The 18,240-nt window shown below is 39.9% G+C and overlaps 8 protein-coding genes across 8 annotated transcripts; 3 read left to right on the top strand and 5 right to left on the bottom strand. All coding sequences in view use genetic code 12, as the record gives it.

The window, feature by feature from the left end:
• Positions 1 to 201: 201 nt before the first annotated feature.
• Positions 202 to 3,011, bottom strand: ADE5,7 (bifunctional aminoimidazole ribotide synthase/glycinamide ribotide synthase). The gene has a single exon (XM_064919752.1). It carries the CDS (start codon positions 2,872 to 2,874, stop codon positions 478 to 480), a length of 2,397 nt encoding a protein of 798 aa, XP_064774844.1. The 5' UTR covers positions 2,875 to 3,011; the 3' UTR covers positions 202 to 477.
• Positions 3,012 to 4,594: 1,583 nt separating this feature from the next.
• COI1 (Coi1p) lies at positions 4,595 to 5,448 on the top strand. The gene has a single exon (XM_064916840.1). It carries the CDS (start codon positions 4,772 to 4,774, stop codon positions 5,339 to 5,341), a length of 570 nt encoding a protein of 189 aa, XP_064774843.1. The 5' UTR covers positions 4,595 to 4,771; the 3' UTR covers positions 5,342 to 5,448.
• On the bottom strand, positions 5,449 to 6,967 carry MRPL3 (mitochondrial 54S ribosomal protein mL44). The gene has a single exon (XM_064916839.1). It carries the CDS (start codon positions 6,574 to 6,576, stop codon positions 5,485 to 5,487), a length of 1,092 nt encoding a protein of 363 aa, XP_064774842.1. The 5' UTR covers positions 6,577 to 6,967; the 3' UTR covers positions 5,449 to 5,484.
• An 867-nt stretch (positions 6,968 to 7,834) lies between these two features.
• Positions 7,835 to 8,268, top strand: RJT20DRAFT_139976 (uncharacterized protein; the record flags this gene model as incomplete). The annotated part of the gene is made up of 2 exons (XM_064918614.1): positions 7,835 to 7,998; positions 8,085 to 8,268. The coding sequence occupies 2 exons, from the start codon at positions 7,835 to 7,837 to the stop codon at positions 8,155 to 8,157; spliced, it is 237 nt and encodes a 78-aa protein (XP_064774841.1). The 3' UTR covers positions 8,158 to 8,268.
• On the bottom strand, positions 8,269 to 9,975 carry ERD1 (Erd1p). Its single transcript, XM_064916838.1, has one exon. It carries the CDS (start codon positions 9,692 to 9,694, stop codon positions 8,363 to 8,365), a length of 1,332 nt encoding a protein of 443 aa, XP_064774840.1. The 5' UTR covers positions 9,695 to 9,975; the 3' UTR covers positions 8,269 to 8,362.
• Positions 9,976 to 11,425: 1,450 nt separating this feature from the next.
• RJT20DRAFT_34260 (uncharacterized protein) lies at positions 11,426 to 12,523 on the bottom strand. Its single transcript, XM_064919751.1, has one exon. The coding sequence runs from the start codon at positions 12,305 to 12,307 to the stop codon at positions 11,480 to 11,482; it is 828 nt and encodes a 275-aa protein (XP_064774839.1). The 5' UTR covers positions 12,308 to 12,523; the 3' UTR covers positions 11,426 to 11,479.
• A 477-nt stretch (positions 12,524 to 13,000) lies between these two features.
• RJT20DRAFT_134074 (uncharacterized protein) lies at positions 13,001 to 13,621 on the top strand (the record flags this gene model as incomplete). The annotated part of the gene is made up of 1 exon (XM_064918272.1): positions 13,001 to 13,621. The coding sequence occupies one exon, from the start codon at positions 13,001 to 13,003 to the stop codon at positions 13,619 to 13,621; it is 621 nt and encodes a 206-aa protein (XP_064774838.1).
• A 40-nt stretch (positions 13,622 to 13,661) lies between these two features.
• Positions 13,662 to 17,798, bottom strand: IRE1 (bifunctional endoribonuclease/protein kinase). Its single transcript, XM_064916837.1, has one exon. It carries the CDS (start codon positions 17,503 to 17,505, stop codon positions 13,942 to 13,944), a length of 3,564 nt encoding a protein of 1,187 aa, XP_064774837.1. The 5' UTR covers positions 17,506 to 17,798; the 3' UTR covers positions 13,662 to 13,941.
• Between the last annotated feature and the right edge of the window lie 442 nt (positions 17,799 to 18,240).

Here is an 18,240-nt window from a genome sequence, read left to right as displayed (position 1 = left end):
TTGGGAAATTCAATAGATTGCGCGGAATTGCAAAATTATGTATGACGAAATGCTGCTATCTATTTTTTAATGGAAGTGGTCATATGAAAGGACGAGATAGAAATACGTAGGCCAAGCAATTTTTGAAGTCGTTGTGAGCATATTTTGGGAGAAAATGTCATTGGAGCGGCTTTGAGGCTTTGAATGACGTTTTTTGTCATTACGATATATTTGTAAGCATTGGCCCCGGTTGTATGATAGTATAACGACGTTCGTCAATTACGACATGTTTAGTACAAGAAAAGAAATCTTATGCCTTAGAACATGACTTCTTAATTTTTTTAAAAATTTTAGAAGAAGAAAAAGTAGAATAAGCTCTAGGGTAGTCAGACCAGAACAATCTAAGACCGCTCTGAACCCATTCTTCTACGAATGTCACTACCTAATTCAATTGAACATCTATTAATATTTGTTTTACTCATTTCTCTTTGTCATTAACTAGTATAAGCCGTCGATGTTGTCAACAACACATCCGTGGTCACCCTCTTTTCTTTCAACAAGCGAACCAATGACAATACCAGTCTCGCCGGCTGCCTTCAAGTTGGCCAACACCTTGTCTGTGTTTTGCTCTTCCACAATCAAAACCATACCGATACCCAAGTTAAACGTCTTGAGAATATCATCGTAAGGCACATTACCTTGAGATCCGAACCACTTGAAAATTTCTGGAACTTCCCATTTGTTCATGTCGACCTTAGCCTGTAATGTCTTTGGCAATGCTCTTGGGATGTTTTCCACAAGACCACCACCTGTAATATGAGCTAAACCTAATAATAAGCCTTCGTTGATAGACTTTAATAATTGTTTAACGTAGATCTTGGTTGGAACCAAGACTTCCTCGCCAATGGTCTTTCCTTCTTTTGACCATGGAGCAACAGAAGTGTATTCGTATTCAGAGATTTCTATGATACGACGGACCAAGGAGAAACCGTTGGAGTGAATACCGTCTGAAGTAACACCGATCAATACGTTACCGGCCTTCATGCTCTCGATCTTTGGCAAGATCTTGTTCTTAGATACAGCTCCAACAGCGGTACCGTTTGTGTCATAGTGACCTTCGTCGTACATACCTGGCATTTCAGATGTCTCACCACCGACCAAAGCGCAACCAGCTTGAATACAACCATCTGCGACACCACTGACAAACTTAGCGGCAACTTCAATGTCTAATTTACCGGTAGCAAAGTAATCCAAGAAGATCAATGGCTCGGCACCTTGAACAACCAAGTCGTTGACGTTCATGGCAACTAAATCAATACCAACGGTATCGTGTATGTTCATGATTTGGGCAATTCTCAACTTGGTACCAACACCATCAGTGGCAGCCACTAACAAAGTCTCATCGGTGTTGTAACCGGCAGCCTTCAAGTCAAATAATCCACCGAATCCACCAATGTCAGAGTCAGCACCTGGTCTTGCGGTAGACTTCACCTTGGCCTTAATGACATCCACTAACAAGTTACCATTGTCAACGGAGACACCTGCGTCAGCATAGGTAACACCAGCCTTGGTAGAGCTGGCTGCAGCATCACGGAAAGCTCTGTGAGCAATGTCTTTACGGTTGTACTTGCCTTGGAAAGAGACATGCTCCACACCGACATAAGCTTTATCGACAGATTCTCTCAAAGTTGGAGCAATAGCAGTAGCAGCAATTACTCTACCACCAGCCGTTACAACCTTATTGTCTTTATCAGCAGTTCCAGCATGGAATACGAAAGTGTCAGCTGGCAAGGGGGTCTTGACGGTGATCTCGTCACCCTTCTTGTAAGCTTCTGGGTAACCACCAGCAGCCATGACTACGGTTGTGGAGAACATATTTGGCTTAGTCTCAATTGTCACGGAGTCCAATCTGTGTTCAGCGCAAGCTAAGAAGACTTGAGCCAAGTCGGTCTCTTCGGATAACAATGGTAAGACAGTTTGAGTTTCTGGGTCACCGAATCTGACGTTATATTCTAGCACCTTTGGTTCTTTGTCGTGAGACAACATTATACCTGTGAACAAAACACCATTCATTGGAGTTCCATCCTTTCTCATACCATCAATTGTTGGCTTGATGATGAGTTCATCGATCTTTTTCAACACAGCTGGGGTAGCAATTGGAGCTGGAGCGTAAGCACCCATACCTCCAGTGTTCAAACCTTGGTCTCCGTCGCTGATTCTCTTGTGATCTTGAGCAGCTGGCAAGTTGAAGAAGGTGTAACCATCAGTGATGGTCAAAATACTTAACTCGTCACCTTCCAAGAATTCCTCGATGACGATCTCATCACCAGCACTTCCGAAGTTCTTGTCGACCATGATCTCGTTCAATCCCTTCAAGGCTTCTTCCTTGGTTTCTGGGATCAAAACACCCTTACCGGCGGCGATACCGTCAGCCTTCAATACGATTTTGTAGTCAACGGATTCTATGTGCTTCTTGGCATCTTCAACATTAGTGAAGTTTTGGAATCTAGCAGTTGGGATGTTGTGCTTGTCCATGAAGATCTTGGAGTGGGCCTTTGAACCTTCCATCAAGGCAGCAGCAGCTGAAGGACCAAAAACTGGAATACCAACTTTGGTGAACACGGTGGTGATACCATCGACCAATGGCTGTTCTGGTCCTGGGACCACCAAGTTGATTTCCTTATCGACAGCAAACTTCTGCAAGGCTTCGAAATCCTTTGGAGAACCTGACAATTCTGGGACGTTTACCACCTTGTTGGAGTCGGTAGCAGTACCACCGTTACCAGGAGCGACGTAGATCTTGGAGACTGAGGCCGATTGGGCCAATCTCCAGACAATTGCATGTTCTCTTCCACCGTTACCAATAACGAGGATGTTTAACTGTTTAGACGACATTTCTGCGGTAGTTAGATGTCTTTTGTGTAGCCTTGTAGTAGATCCTATAAGGACTGACGAGCTTGTTGGAACCGATGGTTAGAAAACGAGAAAGAAAGAAGAACAATACCGAAAGAAAACAACTAGCAAAAGGTGAAAATAGCTACCTAACACAAGAATTCTTTCTTCTAAGCTATACAAGCCTTCACTATGCCGATGTAACTCGTACTACTGAAAAAAACTGGAGTATACTACTACGGCTAATAATGGCTCATAGTCACAGAGGAAGAAGTTTTTCAGTTTTTGACTCCGATTGAAATTTCTACGATGAGGTGGTTTTGTGTCATTTCGTTTGGTGAAGGCCGCAAAAAAAGGATTATGAGAATCGAGTCGGTGTGCATGTAGGGTGTGGGTGTGGATGTGTATAGTAATGTATTTTGTATACAGTAAGTTATCTTGTAGGCAGCAGTTATCTGTGCTGCAGTAATGGTGAATGAAGGAGTGTAGTGTTGTATAGGAGGTGGTTGTAGATATGAAGATAATATGATGATAAGCATGGTTATTAGTATGAAATAGGAGAGATTGTGTGGCTAGTGATGTCGAAGTGAAGAATAAGAATGGTAAGAAATAGAAGGAGGTTCTTATTTCCTTCTATTGTCGTACTGTTGTACTGATGTACTGTGTCGCATTTGAAAAACTAGTGCTAAACATAAGAGAAAGCTTCTTTCTGAATGAGACACAGACACATGTTGCTCTGTTGGAAAATCAGCATCCAAGTAGAATTTTCTATGTTAATCATTGCTTGAAGTCAGTATCTAGTCGCAGATCGGATCCTGACCCTCTCTATATATGTATAAACGAAATTTATTATTAGCAAAATGCCTGCCCAAAGATCCTCCCCATCCAACCATTCTTGTATTTTTTCGCATAGAACATGCCAAATTAAAGAAGATCGTAAATTCGCTTTCTCGGCTCGGAATGATGATGTAGGCATTGGAGATAAGCATTGGAATCATAAGCAGATCCTACTCCAAATGAATTGACTACAAACCATTACAACATGGAAAAGCAAAATTCGTGAACAACCAATCCCCAAACCCAAAAGCATCAATTCCGAGACCTTTCACAGTGAAAACCGAGGTGAACGGCTCCATTTTACTTATTCACACGAAGATAGCCAAATATTAGTATCCGGTGCATTTTTTTGTGGAGGTTCCCCGAGAAAATGAAATATCGGTTGCACTATTGATCTTAAAAAAATCACCCCATTACGGAGAACTGTAGCAAATATCAACAAATCTGGTTTTCAACAAGAATCCTTGAATATCATCCACATTATATTGTTATTCAGTGCAGAAGCTTAATAAACGAGCCTTGCGCTGGTGAGGAGAAACCGTAATTTGCCAGAGAAATCCGTCTCTCGATTGGCTGCGATCCACGTTTCTTGGGATTTTGCATCCTTTAACGTTGGAGCACTGCAAACAGTTAAATAGATACTCCCATAAATGCAACCCACAACGGATAGTTGTTATAGTTATACCTCTCAGGGAAACAAAACCATTGTCCAGAAACGTCAAGCCCATTATCCTTCAGTTGTATCTGCATATGCTTCTTTCGTCGTTTTCCGTTCAGAACATCCCTTTCTCGGGGTGGCTTAACTGGTTAAATTCAATTGTAGCCAATAAAGTTATTGGAAGTAAAAATTTTCCGTAGGTCTTCCGGAACTTATTACCGCATGCTTAATATAGTTAACTGATAATTTTGATCAAAATTATCTGAAAGATCAGTATATCCCTATTGATGCCTGAAATATTTAAATAGCTCGTTTTCTCTTATTATAGTCTTCTGTTGCATTTTGCATTCGGTTAACATAGCGCATTTCCTTGGCACATTAATTGACATATTTATACAAGTTAACATGGTCTCCGTTAAAACGTTATCCACATTGGCTCTTTGCCTCTTGACCTCAGTCAACGGTTTCGACCTCCTTCGCGACAATGAGGGATTTGCTATTTTACCCCCAACCCACTTGGTTTTGAAGCATTTGGAGGACCACATCCCAGAGACAAACCCTTCGTGCTCTCATGTTGTCTCCACTGTTCACAAGAACGGAGAAGTCGTTTACGTAAACTTAAACACCCACTCTACTCTTAATACCGGTACATACAAGAGAAACTACGACAACAAGGCTTACCACCAGACTAATGTCAAGTCCCTTTTCACCAGAGAAGTCGAGACCACCAAGACCTGTTTCAACGAAGAGTTCGATTTTGGTATCTCTCAATGTGACTTTGACTTTGACTCATACAACGCCCCAACAAACTGCTCAAGCAGTACTAAGTATGCTTGTGTAGTCTCTGTCGAGAAGCAGCAGGATTCTAATCTTAAGCTTTCTGCTATGAACAACGTCCCAGCGGAAGCCTACTGCTACCACAAGCTCAGTGATGCTGTTTCTGCGGGTGTTACTGGAGGCTCTTGCGCACATTAGGTCTTCCATCACTTAATTATGTCTTAATTTCTTTATTACTTTTATATTGATATACAAAAATGGATGAATGTATGAATGACTCTATTTACATAATCTTATATACAGTTGTTGTGAATGATGTGTAGATTGTGGTAGTTGGGTGGCTAGATAGCGACATCCCCAATACCGATTATACCTTCAAATTTGTAGTTCTTATCACTTGGCAATTTAACATCAGTTCCATCTGCACTGATTGGAGAGTATAAGTAGTAGGACATCAAAGCATTGACGACAGATCTGGTTTTGGCTTCGGACAAAGATGAACCAACACCTTCGCCTAGTTTCTCCACACCACAGAAAGCACCAGCAACATAGATTGGATGAGCAGACAATCTACCTGTTTCTGCAATCAATCTGATTTCAACAGGCTCAGTGAAGTTCAACTTGTCACATAATCTGATTAATTCTCTAGTTGGTTGGCTGAACTGGAACATTTGCTCCAAAGGTAACTTTCTGGAAAGAATGTGATCTTCGATGAAAGCCTTAGTAGCTTCTTCTCCAGCATGAGTGTACAAACCTCCAATAATGGATCTGACAGCAGATGCATATGCTTCGATTTCTTTTGCTACAAAAGAGTTGTTTCTCTTAAGGGAAGATACTTCATCTTCGCTTAACTCATAAACACCAGGCTCTTTGACGTCATTCTTGGACTCTTCCGAAACAAATCTTAATTTTCCGTACTTCAAGAATTCTGATTCTTGGCTCAAATACTTCTCCAACTTAGAAGATTGGTCAACATCGATACCCCATGACTTACCGATTTCATATAACGTCTCGACACCCATCAAGGAGTCGACGGCACCATTGTGAATTGGCATTGGTAATCTTGGATACTTCACCAAGAGGTGTTCTGCTACGTAATATGACAAAAGGTTCTTTCCAAGGGTGTTCAACCCAAAGTTATTGGCCAACCCGTCGTCAAACTTATTCAAATTTAATGCTTGTGATAATGTGGACAACGTGTAAGACGAAGGTAAGTTCAATCTTGAATGTAATGCTACTAATGGGGGTGACTGCGAGGCCGTGGACTCGGGCAATCTGTGGGTGAAAATGTTGTTTCTATAACTGGCGTAGTCGGTTAACGAATCATATTTCGTCTTCAATGACGAGTCGAGGCGAGCCACCTGGTAGCCACGCACGCTGACACGGCATGCCTTCAACACTGGCCTTTGCAATCTAGCTATCAGCCTCAACATCCTGTCTACCAATATCCAATAACAACCGTCAATGAATGGTCGTACTACCAACTTATTGGATCTTTTTCAGTTAAAGAATTTTTTTTCAGCAGGCCACCAGAGTGTGTTATGTAATGGAAGGCGGGTGTCTTACGTAATAGGGAAATAGTTTATAAGATTGTTGGTGGAGTATTCTAGGGGTTAATTTGATTAGAAAAAAAGTTACACGAAGTGAGTAGCCTTTGTCAGAGACATTTATGAAGAATGAATAAAGAAAAATATGTATAATGTGATAAGGTGATATGAAGAAATATAGCTGCCCCTTCGTTCTCTCTGTCTTTGTAGATTTCTATCTTAGAAGAAGTGTGAATTTGCTGCGATTTCTGTGTCGCAGTAACCAATTCTTTTTTCCATTGAACTAACGGTACATTTCTCCATACATAGTTGTGTATATAGAGAAAGTACAATGAATAGAAGTACAGATGTAAAGAAGTGCAATGAAATGGCTAGATAAAGTCATAATGAATGAAATAAAGATGCAAAAACCCAATTAAAACCTACAACGATATTTTCTCTATTTTTTTGTAAACTTCAGGTGGTTAAACATAGGTAGCTTGAATGTAATCTTCATCTACCTCCATTTCATTCTTGTTCCTTCTTGCGACATGAGAAAGTTCAAGTTACAGTGGATGAATAATTCACATTGTACATTCTCACTAATCTCTCACTATTTTTTCACCCACTCTCACTTAAACTTCGTCTCACTCTCACTGTCACTAACATGAGTTCTCTCTCTCTCTCTCGTTAACTTCCACTCTCACTAACTTTCTCACACTCTTACTTACACTAACTGTCTTATGCTCACTCGCACTTCCACGAACTCTCTCATTACTTTCACCAACTCTCATTCACTCTCTCATTCACGCTCTCGTTCACTTTCTCATTCACCTTCTCATTCACCTTCTCATTCACTCTCTCACCGACTTTCACCAACTTTCACTCACCTACTCTGACTCTCACACTCACACTCACTCTCACTCACACTCTCCCTACACTACTTTCCCCCAACCCTCCCTACACTACTCTCACTAACCCTCCCTCCTTTCACACTACAGTACTGAGACAAAACAACACAGGCCCACACGGTCGTGCACCTACCCACCAGTTCTCCCAGCCAATGAACCAACCAAATTCGAAACAAATACTATTACTATGAGAGCAAGTATCAGTTGAATAAAGTCTTCTGAATAGTCTGGATAACGTATAAACACAAGCTAAAATGGCAGGTCACCACGGTCCAAGTTTGAGCATTGCTGCTATTGCCACCATGGGTTCTGTGTTGGTGATCTACACCACCATCAAGTCTCCATTGAAGTACCAATGGGCCAGTGAAAACAGAATCAGCCCAAAGGCTGACTTGGCATGGAGAAACGCAGCACAGAAGTGGCTTGATGAGAAATAAACACATCAGAACAGTGTGACTTTGACCGGAGTAGGTGTATGTAGACCCTAGAAACATAGAAACCTAGAAATCCTGGAAATCTTGGTCATTGTATCCAACTGGCAAAGTCCATCTATAACTTTCCATTCACGAACGGATGAGTGTCTGAAAGAGACTCATATTTATTGCATTTACCTTCATAGTTTAACCCATTTCTAATGTATATTTAGTTTTGTACGCCTCCCAGCTAATAAAAGGAGAAATTTCGTTACAACGAATGTAAAACTGCTTATTGTGGTATATGATACTATGAATGCATTGGCTATGTAGTCTATAAGTTTGTATGTGGTAAGTACTGAGGTGTTTTCACCCCAATTTGGCGGAATTAGTTACCATTTCAATGTCGTTGTTGCTAGTGATCTCAAGCTTAGCCCAGTCCGCATCCAACTTGACAAAACACCACAACCAACGTCTGAAAATCTCCAAGAATTCTATTATCACATAACCAAAGGAGTAGGCATCGTATCCAAACAAGAAAGTGGACAAGATATGTACAAATGTAATTGTCGGCTTCTGCATGTCGGTTACAATGAAGAATTTGAGCACCCAGATGTACCTGATCAAGAAGTCGAATGTGATGACTCCGTAGTAGAATTCAGATCTAAAGGCTGATTTCTGCCTCAAGATTCGGTATTGGAAGAAAGAGCCTTTCCTGTCAAATAAGAAATCCAACATAGGAAGTCCCCAATCCATTTTGATGTCCCAGATAAACGAATAAGTGGAGTTGAGAAGTGAAAAAACATACCACCACCGGTTCAACCCTTCTAATCTGGTGATAAATTCTGGTTCCAGAAATTGACTGCTGTTAGTAGTAGTCAAGAGTTCCTTGATTAAAAAGTTGATCGTGAGCGGTCCCAAAGTAGTCAAGTACTTGATGAAGTTAAATAAGTGCTGTCTGTTGTTTGTTGTGGTGTATTCAAACCAACACTGTTTTAATCTGATGGCTGTTGGAATGCATAATACGCAAAGTTCCAATCCATTATTATAAGGAACTTCTGCACTGTAGTAGTAATTCCATAAATACAAGCCGAAATCGTTCAAGACCTTGGCATATGAGCATAAACTATCGGATATTAAGATATCATTGGTCCTCATTGTTGAAGAATTAATACGACCTAATGATATTCTCTTAATTGTGGTGTATAGTCTAAATTGGCCCATCGAATTGGCATTTTGCGGCTTGTAGAAGACTTTGAACAATACATATACGAAAACACCCAACGGTATAGTATAGTAGATGGGTGTGAATATCACATTAGTGGATTCCGATTCGGCAACCTTCACGTTGATGGAGTACAGTATGAATCTGAATATAAACCAACTTATGGTGTTGACAATAGCAACAATTTTAAATGTTCCCCAGATTCCATTTGCTAGCAAGCCATTGGAATGGAAGTCAGGCACCACCGTGGCCTGGAATTCTCCTGTGGGCACCAAGTTGTCGTCGAGACTGCTGTAGTCATGCGGCGAGTATGATAGGTTAAGTAAATGCAATATGTTCAAGCAGTTGAGCTTGTAGCATGAATATACCAAGAAGTACCATAAGAACACTCCGAGCTGAATGAGAAATAGCACCCTGAAGGGGAGTGGGATGAGATCGTCAAAGAGAATCTGGATTTTCTGTTCCTCCTGATCCATATTTTACAGCTTTTAAGGATTCAATCAGAAGAAGCCGCTGCTTAAACGACAAACTTCAATGCAACTCAATGTTTTTGTACCAACAATAATAGTTCAAATCAACAAATAGAGACAACAAGCCAAATGAAGATGGGAAGCTCTAGTGAAATGCTGCTTTTCTGCTTCTAATTGCTAGTGATTATGACTGAACTGAACTTGCTGTTTCTCGGTACTTATTTCTTTAAACACGGAAGCAAGCAACTCCACAATGAAAAGACTGAATCAACAATGCCAAACAAACAATGACATACACTCGAACGTAAGATACATAGCAACAGTTTTTGTAGCGAGGATTTTTTTTTGTTTACCACGACACGTAGCGAGAACTTCAGTGAGAGTACCACTGTATACAGTAGAGATCGTCGCGGTGAAGGAATACAAAGAATACTTTTTTCTCTGGGCGTAGTGAGAGAAGAAGTCCACGTTGTTATGGCTGGGATTTGATGGAGATGGAGATGGAGATGGAGATGGAGATGTAAAGGTATTGTGACTTTAGAGACTAGAGGGGGAGAATTATTATTATTATTATTATAGTGATACGACGATTACATTGATCAAGAGAGGGTGACTTGGTTTACATATGAGTTTTTCATTCGGGAGTTCTCCTTTTACTTAGTCAGCAATGACTCTACTAACAAGTCTGGCTAACTATCTCAGTATTACCATCTAAAATGGGTAATCACCAACAACCAGAAAAAAATTACTATCGTACCAAATTACTAGTTGTACCGTAGAACCATACCATCACCACGGTATAAAACTGTCTTCGTAGCGAGAAGTGTTCTCGCATCACATGAATTGTCTACCTCCACTGGTCTTTCTTCTTTTGAACATCTTACCACTTCTTACCACTTCACAAGAACTGGAACCGAGGAAAGAATTCAGGTTCACTTGAAGGCTTCAGACGTCCCTGGCTTTGAACCCAGGTCACGATTTAGTTATGTTTTAATCAGAAGTATTCATGATTAGCATGGAAGCATCACTAGCCAACAAAGTTTACACCTTGGATTCAACCTCGCTATTCCAGCGCAAGTATATATACAACCGGGAAAAATCCCATATTAGTTCACAATTCCTTTATTAAAAGTACATAGAGAGTAAGAATAGAGAAGTTAGAGAAGCAAATCGTAAATAAAAAGAGATTCAATTGTGACATTTCATTAATTCATCATTCTTTCTTTCGTTCCTCATTTCTTCAGTTCTTCATTTTCTAAATTCGTTGTTAGTCCCATTTTTCTACTGTAAGGACCTTCAAAAAGGTTTCCTTTCGAGTTCTACACTTCAGAATTTTCAGTGTGTTTGGCATTGATATCGAATCGGTCATCGTCCTGAATAGGAGCCTCCGTTTGGGGCGACATCGTGTCATCACGTAAAATCTCAGAAAGGAAACAAATCATTGAATCACTTCGCTAGTACATACTGTTAATGCTGGTCATATATGAAGTTTCCATATCATTATGGTCTATCGAACTAAGAAATATAACAACTACGAAAGAACAAATTTTTTCTCTTTTTATACTCGTCGTTTTTAGCGAGAGAAATTTAGTGAAGAGTGAAAAATTCGTTACCCGGATATTGTCTATGATGGTAATGGAAGGGCATGTTCCTATGAAAGGGTATGTTCCTATGGATGGATGAATAGTTGTGTAATTACAGTAACTGGGTGTTTGGAATAGGATATACAACGTTATTCATTATACAAACTTTCTAAAATATGCATGGATGAGTCAAAGTTTAAGGTGGGAACTAAGAACCTTTTGTTGGCTTGCCCTTCTCTTTCTTTTCCTTCTTGAACTTATTACCTTTACTTCTCTCCTTTCTTGTGTTCTCTCTTCTTTCAGCTTTGGACAAGTACCTGAACTTCTTCTTTTTCTGTTTGACTCTGTCCTTGAATGACGGTTTCGTGATTCCAACTTGCATGGCATGGGATTTGGCCCTTCTGAGGGAGCTTTCAAGAACCTTTTCTGAATCTTCAAGACGGACGTTGTTGGCACGGGCAATGGCCTCCAAGCTGGCTTCTTGGGCACTCAAAGTGGCAGGGTTATCCAATGATTCAACTTCTACTGTAGTTTCTTCGTCTATTATGGCATTGCTTTCAGGCAACAATTGTGTAGTTTCATCTAACTTGTAGATTTCTGTGTGATGCAAAATGCCCTTCATGCGGTTTTCTGGTTTGTTTGCTGATTTGGATCCAGGTTCTTCATTACTAGAATCATCGCTGTCTTGTTCATTTTCGTCAAACCCAGTCCATTTTTCATCTTCATCGTCACTTACATCAAAAGTGGTAATTTTCTTCACTGTTTCATTGAAATCTTTCAATTGGTTCTCCATATCTTTTTTACGCTCTTCTCTCATCTGTCTCCTCTCCTCGATTCTGGCCAATCTCTCCTGCTCCTTGATGTATTCCTGGGCCTTTTTCTGTCTTTGCACCTTTCTTTTGTGGAATCCTGTCAAGTACTCCTCTCTGGACTCTTTATCGAACACCACTTCCTCGACTCTGTGCTTTTTAGCCTGTTTCTGTGCATATTTCTTACCACCGGTCAAGATATCTCTATTCTTTCTACCTCCTGACATTGTTACACTTCGGGTTTTACTGTTTTTACTACTTTAGATGTACTAGTTTTTGAATTCTCACCGTCAAGTACCTTAATGATATTTTTGCTTCCTCAACACTTCTTAACAAACATCTACTGTCCCATGAAAAGCATCTCTCGCTAAATTTCAATGAGCATCGCAAAAATATTCGCACTGCGAACGGTGAAAAGAATTTAATTAGCGAGAGAATAAAGAGATGGCGAGAGACTAATAAATTATTGTAGATAGTTGTATAGTTGTATAGTTCTATAGTTGTATATTTGGTTAGGTAAGTGAAACACTGTTATTTAATAGTTTTGCAAAGTTAATATTGTGATTTAATATTGAATATTAAGTTTTGAAACGTTGAGATAGAATATTTGGGGGGAACAATACTGTGTATATTGATACGGTTTATTTTAAATTCAATATATATAAATCAATATTATATATATATATATATATATATATTGTCAGGAATATAATTCTTTAAGATAAGGAAGCTCAACGACACATAATCTAGACTTCAGGCAAAAGACTTTAAAAAGGAAAGAAATCAATAAAAACTTGAACAAAGTACTAGCTGGTCTAACAATAAGAAAGACATCTAAATTTTCAACAAACACCATAAAGATTTACCATAAAATTCGAAAAGGAACCTAAATTGCTAGCAAAATCTAAAATAACATCAAAATGGAAAACATAGAAAACGTAAGACTCTTCGTCAAGGCAGTTGATAATAGTGTGGACGGCTTGGAGGCTGCTCTCGAGCCATTTTTGAAGAAATCACTATTGGAACTAGCAGCAGAGCACTCAAACAGTCCTAAGGACAGAATACGCTTATACAACAATGCAGCATACACCTTGATATCAGTGATATATTCATACTTAAAAGTCCTCGGAGTCGACACCGATAAACATCCAATATCCCAGGAATTGGCAAGGATAAGAGCGTACATGAAGAGATTCAAGGATTTGGAATCCACCCAAGTCAGCAAGGAAGAATTGGAAAAAAGAGCCAACGAGAAGGCTAAGGAATTCTTACAGAAGACATTGGGTACGAAAATAAACGGGGGTGGAGCAGCAGCTACCGATAACATGACATCACCAGCTATCAGTGCATCCAACTTCCAAGGAAAGCATACGAAATTCGATGATAGAACAGAAGGTTCTGACAGTGAAACCGAAACCGTTCCCAAGCAATCTACGCAAACTCCAGACCTAGCAAGGACGAGTAATAAGAAGTCTATAGGGACGAAAACGAAATTGGGAAAGATTACAAAGCCAAATACTAAGAAGACATCTAAGAAATAAACCATTTTATAGTCTTAATAACATAGAGTTTCTACAACTTGATCGAAATGTAAATGTATAATATGACTAATAAGTAATAATGAAAATTAAAAGATCAGAACTGAAATAAACATTCATATAGAATGCTTTTATTTGTATATATGTATTCCCAGAAGTGTGTTCATAGCAGCGGTACCCAGTTATGAACAATGAAACTTCTGAGTTGAGGAAATGAATATTAGTGAAACACGGCTCTTGCAATAGAATCATTATCACAAGTGAATAATAAAAGTGAATGAAGAACATTTCATATGCATCGTTAATGTAGACTCTGAAGAAGTCTAGTAATAGTCTCTGAAGACATGCTCTTCGGATAAGTTCTTCTCAACTAAGAAATAAACTTCCATGAGCAAGTTCGGAAATTTGTCGTTAAAATATTTGTAGAATCCGCTAGGTAACGGACTCATTTGGGATTGCAAGGTATCTGGCATATCATTGAAGTGATGGTATTTGTTACGCAACGCTCTTAACAAGTCCATCAACTTTTCAGGTTGATATTTTCTATACTTGCCTAGATTATCCATAAATTCGCTGTCGAATTTTTTGTGCCAATTTCCTTGATGAACAGCATCTCCGCAAGCCTCCAATTCCAAGAGTAAGTCGCTTGGGGGGTCTCTCCTTTCTATCTCAAACCGATCGCTGACCTTTAAAAGGAATTCCAAACGCTTACTTGTTGACCAGAACAAGGGATGATTTAAAATTTTCGATGTACTTGGCCTTTGGCTTGGACTGGCATGGATCATACTAGCAATAAGATCCGTAGCTTCATACTTGTCATTAGGGCATCTTTGCAATAACAAGGATATATCATATTCTCCTTTAATGATATTACCCTCACGCATATATCTATCTCCAAAGGGATGATTACCTCCAGTCAAGATGTAATAGAATACACATCCCAAAGAGAAAATATCTATTGCTTTAGTTAACCTCTTTCCAGTTGCAGCTGTGGGAGATGAAGTAGTCAGCATCGTCGAATCGTTTATTGAATGACGTGAATTAGACCCCACTGAAGAAATTGTGTCTGGAGAAATCTCCAATAAATCATGATGCAAAAGCAACTCTGGGGCACGCCAACCTGAAGTTCCCAGAGCTGCATGTTGAGTGGTTGCTCTGAACGAAGATTGATCTGAATCCAATTTCTTACATAACCCAAAATCTGAAATTAACAAACGAACATTGTTTTCGCTTGGATTTATCTGAGATGGTTGTTTTGCTGTGCTATTTTTTCTTATATCAGCCACTAAAATATTTTGTGGCTTCAAATCACGATGAACAATTTTTAAGGAATGTAAGTAATGGAGACCGCTTACCAATTGATGCAAAACGTCATTGATCTTGGGAATGTTTAATTTAGGAGATTTCTTTGGCTTCTCAATTATGTCCTCCAAGGAACACAAGCACAACTCCAATGCAATGTATAAGAATTTTTCGGATTCGCTTGATTGAGAACAGAAATATCTTATAACATTAGGGTGGTCGTCACTCTCTTGTAGCAAACGAACTTCATGGTTGGCGACATCAAAAAAGTCCAATAACATCCGCTTAACTGCGACAGGGCGATTCTCAAAGGTACCTTGATAAACAATAGTTCCATGAGATCCGTAACCTAAGATTTTGTCTGAGATCACTAAATTATTTTCAATTTGCAACTTCTTAATTGGAATCTTCATTGGAAGAGGTGTTGACTTAATTAAGCTCTTAGTGGATATAATCTCTTCTTCCGGCGAAACTTCATTGTTATTTAAATCACCTTCTTCTGGGCTGCTAGTATCGTCTTTGGATTTATTTATTCTTCTTCCTCCTCTTTTCCCACCTCTGCTTCCTCTCTTACGTTTCTTCTTCGTGGTTACTTCTTCATTGTTGTCTCCGTCGTCTTCGACATCATCAAGTTCTTCAATTTTGTCGTTCGACGTCGTATCAGCAGGTGAATTATCCGAATCCTGGGATCCAATAGGCGATACGAATTCAACCTTTTTCTTTAGCTTTTCGGGCTCTTTTCCATCTTCATATACTGAATCTGAATTCGAAACTTCAAAATTCTTTGTAACAACATCTTCATTCTTTATTTTCTCACTGGCATCGGCAATCCGAGTGGCATCCTCAACGGATTCTACACTCTTTTCAGCTATGACTTCATTAAGGAACAGCTCTTGATCCTCGCCGCCTATCTTACCTTGGCTTAGGTAAGTTTGCACGAATTTGCTGGATTTACCGAACGTCATTAATAGAATGAAAAGTATTAATAGAACAACCAAGTCTTCAATTATACGTTTCGCAATTGAAGAAGTTGATATGTTGTTCAGAGTCGATGGATTGGTGTTCGGGTTGCTGTAAGGCTGATATGCTTCATAAGTTGACGTAGACACAGCATCCTCATAAGGAGAATCCAATAAGGCTAAATCCCCAGCACCAGCGGCTCCGTTTGTGAACTTAATTCCATTTATGATATTTGGTACGATCTCCTCTTGCTTTTCTTCTTCGGTTACTTCTACCGGAGCAGATTCTCCACCGTCAATACGCTTTATATCTTCGTTTCTTGTTATATCAAATCTCGAAACCGGTTGATATTGGGTATCACTAGTAAGATCGAATACTCTGTGTATTCCTCTAATCAAGTCCTCCACCTCAGCGGCATCAGTTGTCAATAAACGGAAGTTCTTTAAATATTCGGTGTCAATACTCATATGATTCATGAGGTTTAATTTAGACTGATACTTTGAGAGAGGAGCACTTACCAACATGGTAGGGTAATTATTGAAACTCATGGCATACCATTCCTTGCCATTTGCGGTTTTATCTATGAATACAAATTCATTTCTGTCTGTTTGTTCATGAGTTTGGAGCAGAGCTTCATTAAGCACTTGAATGGGGTGGGGTAAAAGCACATATCCGGAGTCTTTCATGTTATTAAAGACGTCAAAGACATTCACGGCTGAAGAAGGAAGATCGGTGACCCATTTCAAGGTGCTTATATCCTTGTTAATTGCCATCAACGACTTATCGTGGTAAGGTGTGAAATAGAGTTTGTCTAAACTCTGGGAATTTTGCATGATAAGGTCATTGTCAATTTTATTGGGTCCCCATTGTGAATAAGTGACGTTCCATACAACGTTTTTGTTCAATTTTGTGTGAATGGACAATTCGAATGTTGTTTTACCAACCATAATGGTGTCTTGGTCGCCGTATAAGTGGGCATCGATTTTGTAATGAGTGTTTGGGACGGGACATTTGTCCTCGCTTCCGAACGAGTTAATGATTTCTCCGGTGTGAATATTTATGGAGTACAAGGACGTACGTCTTGTACCAGTATAGATTTTGTCATCTCCACTCAAGGAGAAAGGGGACTCCATGACTAAGTCCTTTATGCTAGTTGGTAATTTATTCAACCCGAATTTCGGAGTGAAGTAATATAATGATCCGTCTTGGTAAGGTTCGACAAACCAGAGTATATTAGATTGGGGGTTATCTGACGAGGTATTCGACTGGATTCTTACCAATGGTTCGTCGATGGGCAAGGACCAGAGTAGTTCCCCGCTGTTTCTTGCCACACCATGCAAATTTCCATCTATATCACTCACTATAAGCAAGTCTATTAATTTGCAATCCTTTAAAGACCGCTCATCAAGCGGGCCTATCGACGAGTCGCTTCTTCTGCTAGCTCCCGGAAGCTCTGTGGTTACTGGAGGAGGCACATTTCCATCCTGGTAATCGTAAGGTTGTTGGTTTTCATCAGCGATGTCTGGGGCGATGTATTTGGTAGTTACTTTCTCTAGTCGGGGAGTCGCCCATATTAGCGATATGAATGTCAAGCAGAGACATAGCACCAAGTGGATCTGGCGCATCTTGGCTGTTTAGTTTGTTCGAACCTTCTCGTGGGTTGTAGGGGCTCTGTGCGTGACGAGAAGGAAGCGGATCGAGGCCTGGAGAATCAGTGTATGTGTAACGGTAATAAATGAGGTGATGATTAGGGGCCTGCTTTGGAGCAGAAAGTCGGTAAAAGTCGGTTCGTGGTGACCTATACTTGGTTAAGGCACGATGATACCGTTTTGATGCTTTGTATTGGATGAATTTACTGGGTTACTACAACCTGTTGTTCTTCCATTCCAACATCTTTCTAACTTTTACATTACCTGAGTCTGGTCTCAATTTTTTTCAGGCATTTTTTCCCCTAATTTCGATCCTGTGTAGAGCCCAGAGTGTGGGTAATAAATATTATTTAGTTCTGGAGTGTTCTATGCTTTAGGTTTTCTTTTGTTTCACGTGCGTTAGAGTTTTGTTCCTGCGGTGAGGGATGTGGAAGGAGTTAGTGAGAGATGGTGAGGGTTTGGGAGAGATAGTGAGAGTGAGGGTGAGAGATGGTGAGAGATAGTGAGGGTTGTGAGTGAGGGTTAGTGAGGGTTAGTACAGGAGGAGAGAGAGAGAGAGTGTGTGTGTGTGTATGTGGGTGGGTGTTTTACTGCCTAGTTTATGTGTTACTCCTTGTTTGTGTGTTTAGCGTCAATGCTTGTTAGTGTGCTTGTGTTAATGCTGTTTGTGGGTTAGGTCTGGTATGGGGTACGAGATGACCAGTGAGGAGA

Source organism: Scheffersomyces xylosifermentans (genome assembly GCF_036884685.1).
Source record: "Scheffersomyces xylosifermentans strain CBS 12540 chromosome Unknown RJT20scaffold_3, whole genome shotgun sequence".
In the NCBI taxonomy this organism is placed as follows: domain Eukaryota; kingdom Fungi; phylum Ascomycota; class Pichiomycetes; order Serinales; family Debaryomycetaceae; genus Scheffersomyces; species Scheffersomyces xylosifermentans.
The sequence above is the reverse complement of the archived record's forward strand: the minus strand, read 5'-3'. Positions and strand labels throughout refer to the sequence as shown.